Below are 12,232 nucleotides of genomic sequence, written 5' to 3'. Positions count from 1 at the left end.
CGATCCTCTTGCTGCTGCTGCTGCTGATGATGATGAGGCTGATTTGCTGCATTAGCATCAGGGCCAGGGCACCACGGGCACACACACACACATACACGAAGGATATGATTAATGCAGCTGATGCCGCCGACCATCGAATGTGGCTTCTCGGTCTCGAAGCTGATTATGATGATGGGAGTTCTCTTCGCTTTCCAGAACCCAAAACGCGCGCCCGCACACACACACACACACAGGCGGGCGTGCAAGAACTGACCGTCATCCTGGGCGGTCCCGGTCATCCTGGGCGGCCTGGCCTGGCCGGGCCGGGCCGGGATCCTTTTGCGGTTACATGCCCCGCGGCCAATCTGTCAGTTACGCTTGGGACCGCACACCGTTCCAGCTATCTCTCTCCTTTTTTTTTCTTCGATTTTTGGTAAATCCGGTCAGCAGGGGGGAGGATGGTGGCCCCTTGCCGGAAGAAAACAAACAACCGATAAATAACTGACCAGAACAATAACAACAACAGCAGCAGAAGCAGCAACAGCAGGAACAACCGATTGTGACCCACGGACGGTGATTGCGGTGCGCGCCTCTTCTGCTCCGCATGATCCGCATTCTGAGCGGTAGAAGGGGCCGCGAGGCCCCAAATTATCCCTTTCTGGCCATCCCTGCCCCCTCCTCCCTGGTTGTTTTTTGCACGGCCCTGGGAAAAGGGATCCACTAGAAGGTGGGCCATCCGGACGGCATCCAAGCAAGGGGCCTTTTGTGCATTAAAATGTTAATAACGAAAACGATGAACGAAAGGAGCCGCCTTTGTGTGGTGCGTGCGGATGCTTTTATGCTCTCCTCCCTCTCCTTCTCTCTCTCTCTCTCTCTCTCTCTCTCTCTGCTCTGCTCTGCTCTGTGCTCCCGTGTGCGCGTTGATCATGCGATGCAGACTTTTTGGGTGGCCGATCAGACCTTCTCAGTGGTCATCGTCGTCGTCATCGTCGTCGTCGTCGTTGTGGTCTGTTTGGTGATGGATGGGCGTTACGCTCCTTTCCTCTGTGTGTGTGTGTGTGTGTTTTTGGAAGGATGGATTCGAATCGATTTTATGGTGCGGTCCGCTCGCCAGATTGGTCTGATTCACCGACAAATCGACCGACGGCCGGCGGCGGCGCCCCGAGTAAGAGAGAGAAGGGCTACTACCGAGAGAACACAGCGAGACCTCGTGATTGAGTCATAAAGCGGCAATTCCCGAAGAATGCCATCAAGAGGCAGCAACCAAGGAAGGGCCCTTTGGTCCTCCGTCCTTTCTCGGTTCGTTCTAGATACTTCTCGCGTGGTACCGTCCCTCCATCCCTCTCCGGCTGCTGTGGTCCTTTGCCAGACATCATTAGCCAGAGGCCACGCACCGCTGGTGTTCGACTTCGTTTGGCTTCGTTTGGTGTGTACCTGCGTGCGTGGCATGGGCCCCGGGATCTGCCAATTAGGCTATTGGTTTAAGCGTCTTAATTATCGTCTGTAGCATGTCTGTGCGTCCGTGTGTGTGTTGCCTCCTCCTCCTCCTCAGTGGTGTCTTGAGACCATCAAGAGGATGCATCGTTAAGTGCCTATTGTTGGACCCCCCTCCAGGGCAGAGGCCTGACAGAAACCGAACAACTTGACTTCCATGTCCATGTGGCTGTTGATTATGATTTTTATTGACGGAAAGCATCAGACCACCCTTCTGACCACCTGACGCCGCCGGTGGTAATGATGGAGCCCTGGAGCAAGCAATCCCCACCCCTTGGCCATTGGTGGACTGCATTCTTGCACATTCTCTCTCTCTCGCTCTCACTCTGTCGCTGGAGAGATCAAACCGAAGAAGTCAGATTATCATTTATAACCGGAACCACGGTCGTATCCCCAGGGCCATGGGCCCTGGAATAAGGAAGCCAAAGTGATTGCACGGCGATCGAAACCCCCCCCCCCACCCTGCTGTACTTGTCCCTTGTTGCGGAGTTGTTTTGAGGAACAAACTCCGCTCCGCCCCGTGTCGCTTTCGGGATCTAAATTGAATACAAATTACCCCGATTGATGGCGGTTTTATCGTTATTTATGCTCGAGCCCAGCTCACGAGGATTCGAAATCCATTAACCACCGACGACGACGACGACGACGACGACGACGACGACGACGACGGCGACGACGACAAACGCGCCAAACCCTCGGAATCATTTGTTTTCCCCGTGCCGTTAATGAATGCAAATACCCTTAGCTTAGCCACGGCGACGGTGGCCAGCAGCAGCAGCAGCAGCAGCAGCAGTTCGCGGATCCACTCGCGAGCGATCGATCGATCTCGCGAGGTAGTGCAGAGGAGGAGAAGGAACTCCAGGGAGTAGTAGATGAAAGCGGGAGCGCTTTTAGCGGAGAGCATATACGCATCATCATCGCATCGTCGTTCGGGTCGGGTGTTTGCAAACCTTCTCGTCTCTCTCTCTCTCTCTCTCTCTCTGCCTGGTCTTGACTTGTGGTCCGGCTTGTTGTGTTGTGTTTTTTTAATCCCGCGATATTAATTTGTTTTGGCCGAGTTCGGTGGCTTCCGGAATTTAAATCGTTGCCGCTGGCTGGCTGAGGGAGACTACTCGAGGCAGAGGCAGCGCACCGTGGTTCGTGATCGTTCGGAGGGCTTAGAGCCAGTTTGATGGATCCAAAGCATCGCTCGGCATTCGGGCTCGGGCATTGCTGAATGCCACGGGACAACGGGAGCCCCCCCGTCAAGAGCTCTATAAAGCTATTCAAATGTAGATCGCGGGCCGAACGGCGCGATGAGAACCGACCTAGATAGCCCGACGAGCGTTTGCGAAGTTGGAGCCAAACAAGAGCCGTGACCGTGGACGGACCGGTGGAAGTGGCCGCTACCGTTCAACTATAGATATAGTGGCAACCGTTTCTTTCTTTTTCTACCGAAACCGGATTGCAACAATATTCTATAAATATCTGATAGTACGCTACTGGTACGGGAAATAGGCGGCATGCTGAGTACAGTGGTATATACCCCCTTTTGAAGTGGAACAGGAAGCTGTAGCGAATGGCCACTGGCGCAAAGATGGCGAGGTTTTATCTAACGATTACGAAGAACTCTTTTAATCGGAATATAAGAATGGTTTTCGATTCGCGTATTCGAAAATGTACGCTCGATGTTAAGTACAAAACAAAGCTTTTCTTCTCGTCTACTCTATCTTCAAATAATATGCTTCGTTGAACTCCCCTGGACTGAAGTTCCGGTTAGCTACAAAAGGATGAATAATTTGTCGTTTTTCAAACTTTTCTATAACTAATATTGCAAATAATATTGCAAATTTGTTGGCCGCATCCGGGAGTCCATGATTTGTGATCTCGAAGTTCTTGATCTTAAAAAAAACAATACTTCTACTTGCCACTAATGCTTCCTCGAATCCTTCTGAAAGGTCCTCCAGTCCATTCATTAAGCATCAACCTCTTAACCTCCTTGGATTGGACTCGATCCTTTGCGGTCGTCTGAAGTAATCCTCTCCAAATGAGAGAAGATCCGCATTTACCACCAGCAAAACAAAAACAGAAAAAAAAGCAAACTAAACTGTCCAACTTTTTGGCAGCAACCTGGCAGGCGAGCGGCAGTATTTTCCGGCTTTTTTCGGTTTTCGAAAGACATTCCGAAAAACACTCCGAGGCCCGGCCGGGCTTCTCTCCCGGCGTGCCTGGGGTACCGAGCCGTTAAAACCCTGCCGCTGCCGCAGTCGAAGCCGGTTTTCACGCCGCCGACGCCGCCGCTGCTCGATCAACACCGATTTCGGTGGCGAGATCGAGATCGAACAAGGTGAAGACCACGGTAGTGGTGGTGGTGGTGGTGAACCGAGCAGCCATAAAGCTTGATGATCGCACACATGTTGATCTTTTTCGGGGTGAAATTTATTGAAATCCATTTCGGAAAAGCATTACGCATTCCAATCGAGGCATCGTCGAGTTTGGCATCGCAACGCGGAGCGGAGAGCCCGGGAGGGTGGAGGTTCACCTTTTTTTTTTCATCTTCCCCGTCGAAGTCGCGAGTTGCTGTGCCAAGGCCATAGGCCTCGTCGTCGTCGTCGCTCGCGTCGACGGACGCTTGTTGTCGACTGAGTCTTATCTGGCTCACAGCTGCTGCTGCTGCTGCTTGCCTGTGCTTCAGCAGACTGCTCGACGTTCGCTGGCATTGATAAGCCCCGTAAGCCATCAGCACCAGCACCAGCCAGGTCGACCAGCGTTCTCTTTCCTTCCTACGCACCCGTACGGCCTCCGTGTCTCCACGATGGCTGGCGAAGCACAGCACGCAGCACAGCATCATCAACATGGCCGCGCGCGAGCCAGAAAATATGAATTCATAAAGGGTTATACACTTTTAATGAGCGAACAGCGAACCGGTTGGCTGGACCAAGGGGAAGGGGGAGATTTTCTGCCTTTTTTTTATTTTCGTTGTTTACCGAACTGAATTACTCCCCAGCGGTGGGGGTTTCCGATGCCCGAGCATAAACACTCCGCATCGAACCGGACCGCGACCGGACTCTTTACGCAACCTCGCGACGGAGAGTGGAGACCTCCGCACCTTCGCACTGCTGCAGCCTCCCCTGTGTGCTCGCTGGTGTGGTGTGGTAGTGGCGTAAAGTGATCGTAAATGAAGCGAAACAAATCATAAACTAAACCGCCGGCCGCCGACTCGGTGTCCATCGTGGTGACCATCGCGCGATGATGACGCGATCGCAACCGCAACCGGCGCATAATGGCCATGGCATAGGGATGGGGATGGGGATGCAGTTGACACTAAACTACTGCACGCGAAAACCAATTCGTCTGCTGGTGGTGATCGATGACCAGCTGGAGACCTACCGCAACATACCGCGGCGGCTGCATTTAGCGAACGCATAACGTCCGCAGCAGCAGCAGCAACGGTTCAGTGCCCTCAGTGGCCGGGATCCGTTTACGGTTTTGCTTCATCAGCATAACAACAGCATGGCCGACCAGACTGCAAATGGTGATGCAGGGGAGTCACAAGTGAGCGCAAAAGTCACGAAACTCATTTGTCGCATCATCATAATCATCACCATCGAGCATAAACAGAACATCGTACGAAAGTGGCACGCACGTCGCACAGTTCTTGTTTCTGTTCTGGCCAAAGATAAAAGGCGAAAGTGACTTCTTGTTGTTGTTGTTGTTGACCGCGGACACCGCATCCCCATTCCCTGATTTGTCGAGAGTGACCTGTGGTCGTCCCATCCCATCCCGTCGACTAGCGCAAAGTGGAATGATAAATTTTGGCTCATAAATAAAGAACAAATTTCGGGATTTTAGCAAACACACACACACATGCACTCTTTCTCTCACTCTCTGTCTCTCTCTCTTATTATCCCTCCCTTCTGGAAGTGACAAATTCTTTTTGAGCTGCTCGCGACGATATGATCGCGGATGTTCTGTTGCTATGCTAAAGCTTTGAAGCGAAATGACCAAACGGTGCAGTAGGTTATCAGAGAGAGAAAGAGACAGAGAGAACCAAAGAGAGAGAGAGAGAGAGAGAGAGAGCGAAGAAGAGAAAGAGCGAGTGTGTGTGTCTATGTGTGTGTGATCGCGTGGAAGAAATTAAATATAGTGACCAATGGTTTGTTGATACTAAAAAGGAGACCGACGGATCGTCGACGGCAGAGTCGGAGGCAGAGGGTCGGCCACTAGCCTCACGATCACCTGTTCCCGGGTGTCCAGGGTGCGAAGGGAGGGAGAGAGATCCGGAATCCGGACAGAACTGCCTTGAATAGAATAGAATCAAGCGGAGCAAAGACAAGAGCGACGAGCGCGCAAAAAAAAAAACAACAACCAGACATAATCCCCGGTTGGCCAACCAAACCAGCATCTTTGCGAGGGAGATGTGTGCTCGTGTGCTCGTGCGCGCGCCCGTGTGTGTGTAGATGCTGGACTGTCATGAGGCGAGTGATAATATTTTATCGTTAACGAGCACTGTGGTCCACCGCTGACCGCGACAGCAACAACAACAACAACGACGCCAACGACGATGATGATGATGATCGGCGATGATGGCGAAAACAAACCGCACCGGCAGGGGTGCGATAAGTGAAAAAGTCTCCCCTTTCCCCTCCCCAAAAATGGCGACCTCACGAGTCGGTTAGTGTTAGGTCGGGAGCAGTACCGCATTCCTCGAGGATCGCTCGAAAGATCGTCTGCCGAGCAGTTTGGATGAGGTGTTAAGCGATGATCGCGTGCCATCGCTAGCCCATGCCTTCGTGATAGCAGGTCGTGGCACGGAGGACCTCTAACCTCCAACTGCGAGGATCGCGAGTCGATTTTCTAGTGTCTTTTGCTCGCCGAGGATCTTATCTTTCACAGCGCCATAAAGCACCCAAAAGTGGTCTAGTTGTCCCCGGTGAGGAGCACCTCTTCAGCAGATGGTGATCATCACCTCACACACGCCTCCTTCCACGCCGGGATGGCTGCTAATTTATGATAAACATCTCCATAAATGCGATAAAAAATCAAATAATTCTGCGATCGCGGTCTCTTGGCTTGGTGGCCGGCACCATTCCCGAGATAAAGACAAAGGGTAGGGGGTGGGGGGTGGGGAGTGGGAACCCTGTCAAATTATGTGCCACCCTCAACCGTGGCGTGTCGCGAGGGAATGGAATTAATTAGGTGCGTTCGTGGTTGCGCACAAGCGAACAGAACACTCATCGAGCTCATAAGTTTCCGCGGCGACGGTGGCGGCGGTGGCCGTCATCATCGCCCGTTACTGACGCCGACGCGTGCGACGATCGGTTCTTGATGTTCTTGATGTTCTTGATCTGTCACCATCATCAGGAGGGCGGCGTCCTTTCTCTTCCTCGAGGGGTTTCCCTCAACCTCATCAAGCTATCCCGAATGGAATTGAGTAAAATAATGGTTCGCGAGAGGACGCACGCACGAAGATGCACGCACAGAAACAGAAGGGGATGGTCAACTCTCCCCTCGGGGGAGCTTGTGGCCGGATTTGCGAATGACAAATTATAATAACATTAACATATTTCACGCATTTATGGTTTCGTAAAGTGTGTTGCTTGTTATTAAATCACTTTATTTCTGGCCCGCTCGAGGCCCGGCGCAGATCCTGGTGGCCTGGTGGTTGGCTCGTTGGCTCGTTGGTGGTGGTCCCGCACTCTCTCTCTCTCTCTCTCGTGATCGGATGAAGATGAAATGCCGGACAGAAACCGGTCAAATTGTGCCATTCGTGACCGAGAAGCAGGAGGAGGAGAAGGAGACTTTTTATCTCTTTCGCTCTACCACGGGGCTGGCCAATTCTCCGATTTCATAAGTTAATCAGACCATCAAATCACTGCGCGGGAGTGATCGGCGCTCCGCGGCGGATTGTTTGCATTCCGGGGCCACGGAATCTGCGATCAACGGGCGGCGATCATTGGTTCACATTAACCACCGTGTGGGGTCGTCGCTGGTGGTGGTGTTGAGCGATAAAACCAAACAGCGTGAGAGAGAGAGAGAGAGCGAGGGAGAAGGAGAGAGGATTCCCCGGAGGGGGGGAAGGAGAAATGAAATAAAAATGTCTTAAAAGCACGCCAAGGCCCCTGGCCTCGGGTCCGAACAACACGTTCTGCTCCAGCTCCAAGAATTGCGTCGGAAGAGAAGTGAAGAGGAGGAAGGAGAGAGACGAGAGAGAGGAGAGAAACGGGGGTATCGCAACAAGTTTTCGGCAGGCAGTGGGAGGTCCCGATAAATCCTGCGACGTCGTCCTGCACGTCGTACCAGGATGCACAACACGCGATAACCGCAAGAAAGGATCTCCACATTCCACCTAGAGCACCGATCGCTCTGTCACTGTGTGTGTCTGCGTGTGTGCGTCTCTGGAAGGCGTCCATGAAGGCGTCTGGCGTCGATCAAGCGGCTGGTGTGCGGTATTTTAATTGCCCGGGGACCTTTTGACCTACGGTGACACTCTGTTCTGTTCTGTGGTTTTGTTTTTCGGTTCGGTGCTCGCCACTGAGGCGCTGAGGAATCTTTGAGAACTTTGCTGACAACTCTGGAAAACGACAAAGAAACTCCAAACATGCCTTTGTTGTGGAGGAGAAGGGAGAAGGGAAGGTTTTCGCGAAACATTGTTTCTCATCTCGCGGAGATCGATCGCGATCCTTCTTTTTGGTGGAAGCTTCTTAGCTGAGACAATCCATGAGGACGTACTAACGGAATGGCCGGGCAATGAAGTAATGAAAGAGGGCTTTAAAAGCATGTCTGGGCATCGCGGTCATCTTTGTGGTCATCGTTCAAGAACCGAGGACAGAGAGAGAGAGAGAGAGAGAGAGAGAGAGAGAGAGAGAGAGAGAGAGAGCGGCTGATAGTGCGGATGCGGCCCGATCTCGTTCTGTTCGGTTTGCACTCGGCACAAAACGGCACAGACAATGGTCCCGGCCCCGGCCCCAATGGTTCGGCCTCTAGAACGTGAAACATGCAATTAAGATATAAAGTAAAAATCTGTTCCCTCCCAGTGCCGGTGTCCAGCAACAGCACCGACAGCAGCAGCAGCAGGCATTGGGACGCTCGGTGCCTCATCTTAAAACCCATTAAGGCTGCCACCTGAACGGGGAATTGCCGCAACAGGGGCCCCATCCCTGGCAAAAAAGCGCTTCACCGAGAAACATGGAGCCAACTTGGAGCCGCCGACGAGGCTGCCACGGGAACAATCAAATAAAGAATGGCGAATGTGTGGCCAGAACAAACGCCAACCAACTGGCCGAACCGGCGGTGAGCAAAAAGCGGAAAGCGGAAAACCATTTCCCAGGCCGATCGGTCGGACCGGCGATGGCGGCGTGGCGTGAAGTCACTGTCCCGGTGGTCCCGATGGCCCGATGCGTTACTCACGACCCTCGGTGGTAGTACTGGTAGAGAGAGGTGAGGGCCTTTAGTGACTTGTTCCCGACCGATGGATTCCGGACTCCGGTGTGGTCCATACCCCTTCTCTGGTTTTGCGCGAAAACATGCAGCAGCACCGGTCTGGTGTACCTGTCTTCGTAGCATCCGATCCTGTCCCCCCTTCCAGTCGTCTTCTTGTTCCAGTCTATTGTTTCAAGCAGTCCATAAAATACCTTAATGGCCCTTTTAGCGGGAGGGAGTAGAAGGGAGAGAGTGTCAGGGAAGAGGGAAGATTCGGTCCAACATCTCTTGTGTGTCACACACACACACACAAATACACGGGGATTGTTTTGGAAGCGGAACCTTCTTCTCATTTGCCTTTCTGTCAATTGTTTCCGCCCCCGTCCGTCCGGTCCGGGAGAACCATTCGCTGTTCCTAGCAAGAGGAGGCAAAGAGAGGTGGTGGTAGTAGTGCTGTGGTGTCCTTCTTCTTCTTTCTCCAGAGCACTCGTCTGTCGCTTCTGCTCCTGGTTCAGTTTGTGAATGGACGCCACGAAAACCTGGTGCACCAATCGGAAGGAATGTCTCTCCTCAGGACTGCTGTAGGTAGGTAGACTCAGACACGACTCCGAGACACTGCCCACTTGTTGTTCGTGCTCGAGAAGTTGTTCCATTAACGGCTATCACGGCTATCGGAGAACACGATCACGGACTGGAGGATGCCTGCTCCAGGCATCCAGACGTCCGTAATTCCGATCGTCGGTCAGATGCCGTCGCCGCCGCCATCGCTGCAAGCGCAAGTTGTTGAAAATCCGAAACACAACGAAAGGTGCGCAGCATCATCACGAAGAAGGCTACTGGGCTTTTTGCTGGACCATTGGACCACCTGAGTCAGACCGATAACAATGACCCGAGCCGGCTCCGGTCGTCTAATCCTCCATTCTTTCTTGGAGGAACGGTGACATTGACATGTGATGAGCTCTCTCCCTCTCACTCGCGCGAGCGTGCATTCTTATCTGCGGCAAAAAAAAAACGTCCAAGTAAGCATCGGCAGAAGCGAACGCCAGGTTTTAACGGCCTACTAGACGTACGCAGCCGTCGTCGGATTCGCACGACACGATGCGCGCGGAGGTTGAGGTTATGGTACGACAATTACTTCCTGTTCCCGCTCCTGGTTGGCATTGGAATTTCGTGCGAAATGAAGGCTGTCAACCGCACCCTTCCTCTGGTGTCGTTGGAATCGACAATTGGGCACCCTCGCACCCTCGCACCCGGCATCCCCGGGGAATGTTCCGTTGATTGTGTTGCGTACGCGGCATCTCCGTAGGAAGGTTTCGTTGGGAGCGCTGGCGGGAGGGCAACGTGGTTTTTGTACCCCCATTCTGGCCTTGACCAAATCTGTCGTCGGCGAGTGAGACAGCGAGACAGACAGCGCACTCGTCGTGCGCCACCGGCGACGATTATAAAATCGATTTAAATTAGATGAAGATTGATTACCGGGCCTGCTCCGGGCAATGGGCGACACCTGTGAGGGAGGGAAGGCCTTCGTCGACCTCCTACACGTCGCTCATTCGCGTGTGTCGATGTGGTCTCCGAGAGATTAATGCAGAGCGCCCTGGTTGGCTGTCCTGGTTGGATTCGCGGAACTGGCTCCACGGTTGGCAGCTGGCGGATCATTTACATTCATGAGTTCCCTCCCGGACCAAGCTGACATTGAACGTTGGCCCCCCCCGTTTTCAAAAAGCCACCACCAGAGAGTCACTGATTTTAATGTTCCGTTTCGTTCTCTCTCTCTCTTTCTCCTCATTTCCGTTACAGGATGTCAACTGAATGGCCAGAAGGTGCTCGGTGAGGCGACGCTGAGTGAAGATCCGTGCGTCAAGTGTACCTGCGCTGGCCACAAGCTGACCTGCACCAAGAAGTCCTGCCCAGTGCTACAGTGCCCGCTGACGAAACAGATCCGCACCCCGGGTGAATGTTGTCCGCGGTGTGGCGAACGTCGCGAAGAGATCAACAATGGTTCTCCGATGTGCATTATCGGCAAGGCGGTTTGCTTCCCGGGCAATACGTACCGAGGTGATCAGTGCTCGGACTGTACCTGCCAGAATGGAACGTCCGTGTGCCACAAGAGCACCTGCCCGATACTGGAGTGTGCGATCGAGGATCAGATGCGAGAACCGGGCGAATGCTGCCCGTCCTGTCCGATACCGGCCGAAATCCGGAGCACCTGTACGAACGCCGGCAAAGTCTATCAAGTATGATCACTTGCGTGGAGTAGTCACCGCTTGACAGCAGTAGTAGATCCCTCAATAACTCTCGTTGCAATTTACACACAGAACAATGAAACCTGGAGCCTGAATGCGTGCACATCCTGCGAGTGCCGCGCCGGCGAAGTCCGCTGCGCCAACATCCACTGTCCGAAGCGCAAGTGTGGTCCCAACGAGTCGCTCGTCCGTTCGGCCAACGAATGCTGTCCACAGTGCGTCGAAAGTCCGGGAGTCTGTACCGTGTTCGGTGATCCGCACTACAAAACGTTCGATGGTAACTTCTACAGCTTCCAGGGTTCATGCAAGTACCAGCTGACGGCGGATTGCGTCGGGCATACCTTTTCGATCCGTGTTACCAACGATGCCCGAATGACCAAGTACAGTTCGTGGACCAAGACGGTCACACTGAAGCTGGATGGCGTAAAGGTGAACCTTGGCCATCGGATGCGCGTCAAGGTGAACGGTACACGGGTCGAACCACCGTACAAACTGGCCGGTACGCTCGACGTCTACCGCAGCGACGACGATACGGAGGTAATCGTGGAGACCGGACTCGGCGTGAAGCTTTCCTGGGATGGATTCAACTTTATCCAGGTGCAGGTACCGACGGTGTACAAGGGGAAGCTGTGCGGTCTCTGCGGTAACTACAACAGCGTCTTCCGGGATGATCTGTTTACGCGCGCCGGTCTCAACATGACGCACAACGTGTGGCGCTTCGCCCGTTCCTGGGCGGTCGGTGGTCCGAAGGCGTGCACACGCCAGCGCAAGAACGAACTCGGCGCACGGCACCCGCAGTGCAAGACGAAGAAGTTCTTCACCTTCTGCAAGGCGCTCCGTACGGCCGAAGTGTTTGGCAACTGTAACTCGCTGCTCAATCCGGACAACTACTTCGAATCGTGTAAGTTCGATATGTGCGAGTGTCCGCATCGGCAGTGCTACTGTGACAGTATGGCGGCGTATGCGCACGAGTGTGTCCGGCAGGGTGTACAGTTGCCCGATTGGCGCACGCTCACCGGTTGCAGCCGGAATGCGACGCTTTCCGCATCGGCCGCCGCTGCTGCCGTGGCTCAGTATCAGAAGCAACTGCTCGAGCAGCAGCAGCAGCAGCAGCA

At 53.6% G+C, this 12,232-nt stretch overlaps 2 protein-coding genes across 4 annotated transcripts in view; both read left to right on the top strand.

Annotated features, from left to right (window-relative positions):
• The window catches only part of LOC125954422 (uncharacterized), a 169,173-nt gene that overhangs the window by 83,515 nt on the left and 73,426 nt on the right, over positions 1-12,232 (top strand). The gene's annotated exons all lie outside the window — the stretch shown is intronic.
• Positions 1-12,232, top strand: part of LOC125954431 (BMP-binding endothelial regulator protein) — a 63,741-nt gene that overhangs the window by 48,809 nt on the left and 2,700 nt on the right. For all 3 annotated transcript variants that reach the window (XM_049684781.1, XM_049684778.1, XM_049684780.1), the window contains 2 exons: positions 10,672-11,108; positions 11,190-12,232. The exon at positions 11,190-12,232 is cut by the window's right edge and continues 2,700 nt beyond it. In XM_049684781.1, coding sequence (XP_049540738.1) covers positions 10,672-11,108; positions 11,190-12,232 — 1,480 coding nt within the window. The remainder of the gene's footprint in view (positions 1-10,671; positions 11,109-11,189) is intronic.

The sequence above is a fragment of the Anopheles darlingi genome, chromosome 3, assembly GCF_943734745.1.
Source record: "Anopheles darlingi chromosome 3, idAnoDarlMG_H_01, whole genome shotgun sequence".
Classification (NCBI taxonomy): Eukaryota; Metazoa; Arthropoda; class Insecta; order Diptera; family Culicidae; genus Anopheles; species Anopheles darlingi.
The sequence above is the reverse complement of the archived record's forward strand: the minus strand, read 5'-3'. Positions and strand labels throughout refer to the sequence as shown.